This window comes from Lepisma saccharinum, unplaced genomic scaffold (genome assembly GCF_977018435.1).
Source record: "Lepisma saccharinum unplaced genomic scaffold, izLepSacc3.1 HAP1_SCAFFOLD_732, whole genome shotgun sequence".
In the NCBI taxonomy this organism is placed as follows: domain Eukaryota; kingdom Metazoa; phylum Arthropoda; class Insecta; order Zygentoma; family Lepismatidae; genus Lepisma; species Lepisma saccharinum.
The window spans coordinates 1-9,727 of record NW_028143398.1 but is presented as its reverse complement, the minus strand read 5'-3'; the positions used below and the strand labels follow the sequence as shown (position 1 = coordinate 9,727).

Below are 9,727 nucleotides of genomic sequence, written 5' to 3'. Positions count from 1 at the left end.
GCATTAGTAGTATTATTAGTGGTAATTAAACTAATTAATTAATTGTAAGTATTATTAATTAATTAATTATAGTATAATAAAACAATGATAATGTGAATTTGTAGAAAGTTTTCGAAATTACCCCCCCATCCTGATGAAATCCTGCGTACGCTACTGCTATCCGGAAATCACCTGGCTGATTGCCCGAGAAAACCTCTTCAATATTTGCCGCCAGGAAAGCTGCAAGAATTATTAAAGATTTTTTTTTTGTAAACTTACCATTTACAGTGGAGTGCAACCCAAATCCGACTCGTCACTAACATTCACCTGACTGTCATTATCGCACCGTTTGTCAACCTCACTGGCACTTCCATTGTCGTCTGAATCCGATCCATTCCCGTCTGAATCCGAATCCTCACCGCTCATGTGACTTTCATTCTCCGAGCAGTCTTCGATTACCAACTTGTCAACTTCTACTTCAATAATTCCGTCCTGGACCCAATATTCCTCTTGTTTCCCCTTTACTTTTTCGCAAGACCTTTTCCATTCTTCTTTGGGAAAGTTCTGAAATTCTTCTCTTGCAACTTCCAGTACTCTGCCCAAATTACGATCCACATTTTGTGATGCAATACGACCCTTTATGATACCCCAAACATACTCAATAGGGTTTAGATCGCAATGATAAGGTGGAAGACGAAGTACGGTGTGGCCGTTTTCTGCTGCAAGAGTGTCGACCCGATATTGTGGGGGCTTTTTGTTGGTTTTGATTAGCTGATATAACTCAGCCTTTCGAAGGTTATCTGAAAATTCAATTGAATTGTCTTTCAACCAGTCCTGCATTGCAGCTTTAGTGCTGCCTATTGTGGGAGGTTTGTTTACTTGCACAGAATGGTAAGGCGCATTGTCCATGACAATAATGCTGTTGGAGGGAATATTCGGTAACAATTGACTTTCAAACCATCGTTCAAAATTTTCAGCATTCATTTCCCCATGATAATCTCCGGTTTTCTGTTTAGCTTTGAACATAAGTAGACAGTTTGGTACGAAACCGTTTTCACTCTCGGCGTGAAGGATGATCACCCTTCTTCCAGCACTGGTATTTGATAAAGCACCATGTACACTGCCTTCACCCTGCCAACACTTTTTCACCGTGTAGTTCTCGTGGATCCATGTTTCATCTAAGTATATAACTGGCCTTTTCACGCCACTCTTCTCATTTCGCCTCAATGCCCTCAGAAAACTTGTTCGATTGGACACGATGTCACTTCTTTCCACCAAAGCACTTCTCACGTTTTTGCACTTTCGGAAACGAAATCCTAAGTCATTGCAAATGATGTTGCGAAGAGTTTCACGACTACCCCGAAAATTAATTTCTTTCTTTAATTTCGAAAGCACTTTTTTTACTGTTGGCACTTCATGTTCAATCGTATAAAAATTACCAATAGTTCTTCGAATCAAAAACTTGTCAAAGTCGTCCACAACAATTCTACGCTTTTCGGCAGACCTGTGCTTACCTGGTGTCGTAAATTTCCCCCCGGAATTTCCTTCCTTTCTAATTTTCTTTATGAAAGTGTCCGACATTCGAACTGCAGCAGCCGCACGCTTTGTAGCTTGATTGACCGGAAACGTGTAACATCCTTCTCTCGCTTCGTTGTCAAAAAATTTAACAACATTCGAAATTACCTCTCGGCTCTCACTATGTACGGTTTTGCCCTTCATTTCGGTACAAACAACATACACAACAGACGCACTCGAACTCAATGACCTTTCGTCCATGTAAGTTTGGCAACATTGAAAGGGTGTCAGAAGTCGAGCAGTCCTTGCTACCCCCCACCTCCCACCCGACCCAACCCTCGAACAAACAAGTTGCTCACAGGACAGCAGCGCCAGAGAGACTTTCTCATCTTTGCTGAGCAGTAATTCTTACGTTTAAAGCACAACCCTAATAAATTGATACACACAGTTGGAAGTATTTACTTACACACTAATATTAGTCAATATTTTGAACAGCTTTTAATTAATACACGTCATTTTCAAACAAGAGTATCGGTGAGATAGATAAGGGAATCAGCATGGGTATGGATATCCGTTCAACTCTAATAATTATGAAATGTTTTATTACTTATTCCGCCCCACGGGAAAAAATGCAGCTTTGTAACATCCACATTTACAATTCCAACCCTCCGAAATAAAATCCTGCTTACTCCAGTGGTACTATAGCATGTTATGATGCGTCTGTCTCCATTAAGCGGGACTTTTCCTTCCCGATGGACATCACGGACGTTCTGATAATTCCCAGAGCAGCTGCTGTTCTCCCAATCACTTTTTAAAACGGAATCAAAGGGCCATTATTATCTCTTTCATTTTCAAAATAATCTCGCACTGCACATACTAATTCACGAGTCTGGCCACGCAGAGGAATACCACGCCCGACAACTTTCTTTTCCTTCCGATTTCGCCGGTGTATTCGCGTTAGGCTCATCATCTTTCAGTATAAAAACCACAGATACAAAAAAAAAGCTCAAACAAACCGCACAATAACGCCGAACTTTTGCTGTCAGGCATACACTTGGCAACGCAGAATACCACGAGAATTCCCCCTCACCACAGCAACTGGTCAAAGCCGATTGGTTCAGCGGTTCACGTGACCCTCCCTAACTTTCGACAGAAAAGACAAAAACAGAAATTCCAAGTCCATTCTTTGGGCGGAAGCATTTTAGATCTGTTGTTGTAATGTGCGGTTTTTCGTGTCGCCTATCTGTTGTTCGCACAATTAGCAGCGAACGCTTGCCAATAGACTAAAGGCACCATGTCGCTTGTCACTTAGTTGGGAACTCCCCCTGTAGCGCGTCGCTTCGGTCTCAGCACCCTTCATTTAAGAAGATTTCCGACCGAAGTAACAAGTAGCACGCGAATATGCCATATGAATGCTATTTTACAGTCTGGAAGTGTGTGTCACTAGCATAGTCACTAGTGTGACAGTGTGAACATCCCGTGTCGCTTGTCCCATTGGTTTGAAAGTTGCCTTACACTCATGTCGATGGCACTAACAAAGTTTTGTGGGGTTTCCCTTGTCGTTTCATGCAATCATCATTATCATCATCGCCGCGATTAGTTTAAAGCGGAAGAAAAGAGACAGTAAATATCAAAAATACAAATGCTTCAGTGTGTATATCTTTAAAAGAAATGATGATGATGATAATAATAATGAACCTAATTCATACACAAAAATTTAGTTGCCAAGAGCATTCCACGCGTATTTTTTCTCCCGTATTATTAACGAAAGTATGACGATAGCAGGACGTGGTCGACTGTCTAAGCCAAGCGTCAAGTCAACCTTGCAGCAGGTTTTCGCATATGTAGATCCAAACGTGCGCGCAAGAATATAGTTCCACTGAGACGGGTTCTATTCCGACACAACTGCATACTTGCAAGAAAACAGTTATTTAATTTGTAATATACAGACAAAATAATACATCCATTAGCAGGTATGGACTTAATTGGTTGCAATCACTGTGCAGACGAACTTAGAACCACAGATTCGCCAACTGCAATGTGTATTGCGTTGAAGAGACACTGAAACTTTAGAGCGAGTCGAGCGAGACTGAATGCGTTGCAGAACGTGTGAAATCGGTGATACCAGTGTTGCACATCCCACTATTTTAACCCTATGTTTATTGTAAAGCGGCGAGAATGGCTGAATCTCCTGTTCAGCGCGCTTTTAACCCGAATGTTATTTTGGGCTTCATCCGAAGGGAAATGCTCTTCAAAGTCAAGCAAGTTGTTTTAAATGCATAATTCTCCTTGCGGCAACAAGATCAAAGTAAAACAGGGCGTGAGGTGAATGTGCGCACGAATTGTATCACGGGTCTTGAATGATTTGCGGTTTGAGTTTAGCAAGAGGAAACGATTGTTTGTTGTTTGACGACAAAAGAATCTCGGCGGTATTAAAAGATATTGCAGTGAGAAGAAACATGTTTATTATTTGGACGAGACGTCCTTCAACTCGGTGGGTGGGGGAAGGGGGAATAAAACATGGAAGGATACCACCATGCAAAACCACCGCCAGGGCTGAAGAAACCGACGATGAGGGGAAGGGGGAGGCTTATTGTTTCACCCACTGGCGGCAATGAAAGCTTTGTTGAAGGCTCATATTTACTGTTCCGCGCAAAGAAAGGGTGATTATCAGCAAGAAATGGACAGACCAAGATTTGAATCCTGGTTTAGTGAAGTGATTCATAAATTGAAACCAGAGTAATAGCAGCAGACAATGCACCTGATTGTATATATCACCAATAACAAATCATGCTTTTTTGGTGGTATAACTTGAATTGCGTGTGTCTTACAGGGACGGATGTATTGCTGACGAAGCAACCACGTTTTTCATAAATGTATTTCTTTCTAAACCAAAAACAATAATTTGTCATTAAATTCAAGAGGGGCCTATTGTTGTTTACTTTTATCTCCGTTTATTTTTCGTTTTGCCTGCTCCAAATATACACACATGCTCTCATGTTTAGAAGTTATTTCGCTCTTATATTAATGACACATTTATTAAATAATATATGCGCAGAAAGTACTTTCAGGAGACAAAGAGAAGCAAAAATACATTCTGCTTGACATGCATGCGGGTTTTGATGTGCTGTGCGGTTGGCAATACTGTGGATTTTCTCAGTGTCTACGATGTAAGCAGCACGGCGGTTGAGGCAAGACTGACAGGGAAGATTCTGAGCTCAGTTCTCACGCGGATTGATACATAACACCTGCTGCAAACTTAGCCTGACGCGCGGCTTAGAATGTTCGTTAATATCTTCGTGACCACTGTACCAAATATCATAGCAATTATCACATTCATAGAAATGCTTCATGTAAAAGAATCAGACGTTGCAGCGAAAATTCCATTTACTTCCATTATAAAAACAGGGCAGTGTCTGCTGCCACGTTCTTTTTCTGCTGGAACCTCAAAAAATATGCGCGTGGCAGTAGACTCGGTATTTATTTTATCGTGATTTCATCATGCTATGTATGCAATTACGTCTGTAACACATACTGTGAAGTTGTAGCGATTACTATCACAAAAATGTTTTAAGATTAGGTCCCTCAGCATTCTTCTAATAATAAACCTAAATGCTTTCCTAGTTAGGTTAAGTTCTGTTAGCATTAAAATAATATCGCTAAATGTTTTCTAAAGATAAAGGTTCTAAATTACCTGTACATTCATTCACACTAATCATAAACTTGCATTTCTCTCGTCTTAATCTGTTCTTAAGATTTGTAACATCATCTTAGCAGACGAATTACGTGGCAGCAGCAAATTTGACGCTTATTCTTATTGCTGACACGTGCGTGGCAGCAGGCTCGGCCTATAAACAGACGAATACCAAGCACCGGGTTCAACACCAGCGCCTCTAGCGGATCATTTTCGAGTGGAGCCAGAGCGCGCAGAACTGTCTATGCTGTGCCGTTTTCCACACTACGTACTCTTTGCTACGTACTCTCTCTACAACGCCTAGAATAACGTAGTGTGGAAAACGGCATGCTTCTGCGCTCTCAGGCTGGTTCCACTCGAGAATGATCCGCTAGAGGCGCTGGTGTTGACACCGGTGCTTGGTGTTCGACTGCTTATAATGGAAGTGAATGGAGTTTTCGCTGCAACGTCTGATTCTTTTACATGAAGCATTTCTATGAATGTGATAATTGCTATGATATTTGGTACAGTGGTCGCGAAAATATTAACGAACATTCTAGACAGTCGACCACGTCCTCTTATCGTCATACTTTCGTTAATAATAAGGGGAGAAAAAAATACGCGTGGAATATTTAATAAATGTGTCAATAATATAAGAGCGAAATAACTTCTAAACATGAGAGCATGTGTGTATATTTGGAGCAGGCAAAACGAAAAATAAACGGAGATAAAAGTAAACAACAATAGGCCCCTCTTGAATTTAATGACAAATTATTGTTTTTGGTTTAGAAAGAAATACATTTATGAAAAACGTGGTTGCTTCGTCAGCAATACATCCGTCCCTGTAAGACACACGCAATTCAAGTTATACCACCAAAAAAGCATGATTTGTTATTGGTGATATATACAATCAGGTGCATTGTCTGCTGCTATTACTCTGGTTTCAATTTATGAATCACTTCACTAAACCAGGATTCAAATCTTGGTCTGTCCATTTCTTGCTGATAATCACCCTTTCTTTGCGCGGAACAGTAAATATGAGCCTTCAACAAAGCTTTCATTGCCGCCAGTGGGTGAAACAATAAGTCTCCCCCTTCCCCTCATCGTCGGTTTCTTCAGCCCTGGCGGTGGTTTTGCATGGTGGTATCCTTCCATGTTTTATTCCCCCTTCCCCCACCCACCGAGTTGAAGGACGTCTCGTCCAAATAATAAACATGTTTCTTCTCACTGCAATATCTTTTAATACCGCCGAGATTCTTTTGTCGTCAAACAACAAACAATCGTTTCCTCTTGCTAAACTCAAACCGCAAATCATTCAAGACCCGTGATACAATTCGTGCGCACATTCACCTCACGCCCTGTTTTACTTTGATCTTGTTGCCGCAAGGAGAATTATGCATTTAAAACAACTTGCTTGACTTTGAAGAGCATTTCCCTTCGGATGAAGCCCAAAATAACATTCGGGTTAAAAGCGCGCTGAACAGGAGATTCAGCCATTCTCGCCGCTCTACAATAAACATAGGGTTAAAATAGTGGGATGTGCAACACTGGTATCACCGATTTCACACGTTCTGCAACGCATTCAGTCTCGCTCGACTCGCTCTAAAGTTTCAGTGTCTCTTCAACGCAATACACATTGCAGTTGGCGAATCTGTGGTTCTAAGTTCGTCTGCACAGTGATTGCAACCAATTAAGTCCATACCTGCTAATGGATGTATTATTTTGTCTGTATATTACAAATTAAATAACTGTTTTCTTGCAAGTATGCAGTTGTGTCGGAATAGAACCCGTCTCAGTGGAACTATATTCTTGCGCGCACGTTTGGATCTACATATGCGAAAACCTGCTGCAAGGTTGACTTGACGCTTGGCTTAGACAGTCGACCACGTCCTGCTATCGTCATACTTTCGTTAATAATACGGGAGAAAAAATACGCGTGGAATGCTCTTGGCAACTAAATTTTTGTGTATGAATTAGGTTCATTATTATTATCATCATCATCATTTCTTTTAAAGATATACACACTGAAGCATTTGTATTTTTGATATTTACTGTCTCTTTTCTTCCGCTTTAAACTAATCGCGGCGATGATGATAATGATGATTGCATGAAACGACAAGGGAAACCCCACAAAACTTTGTTAGTGCCATCGACATGAGTGTAAGGCAACTTTCAAACCAATGGGACAAGCGACACGGGATGTTCACACTGTCACACTAGTGACACACACTTCCAGACTGTAAAATAGCATTCATTGCACATGAGGGTCCAAACAGCAAACGACACGTTCATATGGCGTATTCGCGTGCTACTTGTTACTTCGGTCGGAAAGCTCCTTAAAGGAAGGGTGCTCAGACCGAAGCGACGCGCTACAGGGGGAGTTTCCAACTAAGTGACAAGCGACATGGTGCCTTCAGTCTATTAGCAAGCGTTGCTTGCGAACAACAGATAGGCGACACGATAAACCGCACAATACAACAACAGATCTAGGCGACACGATAAGCCACACGTGTCGCTTTGTCGCTTCTGCGTCGCTCAAACTGGGCCATTTTCTCAATAGCTTGCAACATGTTGCCGTGGTTTGTTGTTCGCGCATACGCGATGCAATGAGTGTCTTGTTTAGTGAGATTGCGCACCAAAGCGACAAGCGGCACGCGACACTTATCGCTTGATAATTTCACCAACCGAACGCTGGCCTTTGCTTCCCGTCATGCCGCTACGATGTGAAATGTTGCTCTTGATTGGCTCCTTTCCAAGCAACATGTTACACTTCGGTATGAAAGTTGCCTTGGACCGAATGACCCGTGTCGCTTTGGTGTGAAATCCTCGTATCGTTTGTCGCGTGTCGCTTTGGTGTAAAATCTCCTTGAGGAAACGGTGCAGTCAGAGCTTTTGTCCCTACGGTTCGATAGGCTGCATTGATTTCCGACTGCTCGCTTTCAAGCGACATTTGTGGTTTGTCGCCTCGGTATGAAATATCTCTCAGGATACTATTTATATTCTAATAACATAGAAAAATAAACTCTAATACACAGTCCAAGACCTGACGTCCGGAATCACATTGCGATATTTCTTCTTGTGTTACGCATGCTATTTATTTATTAATTTTATTTTACTTTTCTTTCCAAATTAATGCCATTTCGTGACTGCAAATCACTCCACAAATATAACTGTTTCCATCAATTCACTTACCGCCTTTCTAGAGAAACAAATCTACACAATATATTCCAAAAACTAACTAAGCCGCATTACTTTCATAACAAAATTAGCACCGGTGTCGATCGCACTGCCATCTACTTGTCATCGTCTCGGGGAACCAGTTTCTCGGGTCGTTTTCCACTCTACGTTATTCAAGGCGCTGTACTCTAGAGATGGAAAATTCCGTTCATTTTTGGGATTCGTTCGTTGTGAACTAGTTCAGCACTGGGATCCGTTCAAAAGATTCGTTCGCGAACGAATTAGTTGACCCGGTCAGAAACAGCCAGGGAGTTGCGAAGGGATGCTTGTTCATTGCACACCCCTTTTTTCAAAACCCATATTAAACCAGAAACACTATTAACTCTTGCAGTGTCACATTACGTTATTACATTGTTGTTTTAAGTCCAATTTATGCATAGATAAGCTAATCGGCGCTAGACCTACAGTTTAAAGTTGGATCCAAACCACTGTGCAATGAGCCCCCACCGTGTATCGAACCCAAGATCCCTTGAATTGAATTGTTGTTTTAAGTTCACTCTATGCACATAAAGTGTAATCGGGACTGGACCTATAGTTTAAACTACTATGTGCCTCCACCGAGTATCGAACCCGGGACTCCTTGAATACAAGGCGACGCCGTTACCACTACGACATCAGGGAGGTCCTCACATTACGTTATGGCTTGTTAAACCATGTCGTCATATTCAGCCTAGAATGTTGTTAGGTTTTGAAGTAAGACAGCTGTTATATTGCATACAACAGACAATCCATTGGTTCTAATCTGAAATCGAAGCTTCATTTACTTTACTGCAATGGCGGCAGTTGCTACACCGATCAACGACTGTTGTGTTTCGTCATTATTGTTGTAAGATGTTTCTTCTTTTCTTTCTTCAGCTATCCCTTTTGTGGTTTTCGATAATTGCCTACAGTTTAGTGTGAGTGGTTTTTACATATATATTACATTTTTTTAGCATTCATTTCATTACACATGATTATAATTAGTGTTTAAAATAAACACTAATCGTCACTAGCACTAAAACAAAGCTCATTGTCGCGATTAGCCAAAAGTGGCGGAGTAGAAATCTAAATTATATTTTCATAGAATCCTACTAAAAGTTGATTCGTATTTTATGAATGACGCATGTTTCATATTTCCTTTATTGTGAACATCGCACCCCTTCATTCCGCACGCCTCATCACCCCTAGACGATTAATCCTGGTGCAGCCGGTAACGACCGACCAGCTGGAGGATCTGCTTTATTCTCTCCAATCGGCTCGCGAACGAATTGACTGATTCGGTCAGAAACGACAAGGTGGAGGGTTCTGTTTCCTCGAATCCGTTCGCGAACGAATTCACTGATC

The 9,727-nt window shown here is 41.4% G+C and overlaps 1 protein-coding gene across 1 annotated transcript; it reads right to left on the bottom strand.

Annotated features, from left to right (window-relative positions):
* Positions 1-261: 261 nt before the first annotated feature.
* LOC145983279 (uncharacterized) lies at positions 262-1,278 on the bottom strand (the record flags this gene model as incomplete). The annotated part of the gene is made up of 1 exon (XM_083116433.1): positions 262-1,278. A coding segment is annotated over one exon (1,017 nt), but the record flags the coding sequence as incomplete, so codon positions are not given.
* Between the last annotated feature and the right edge of the window lie 8,449 nt (positions 1,279-9,727).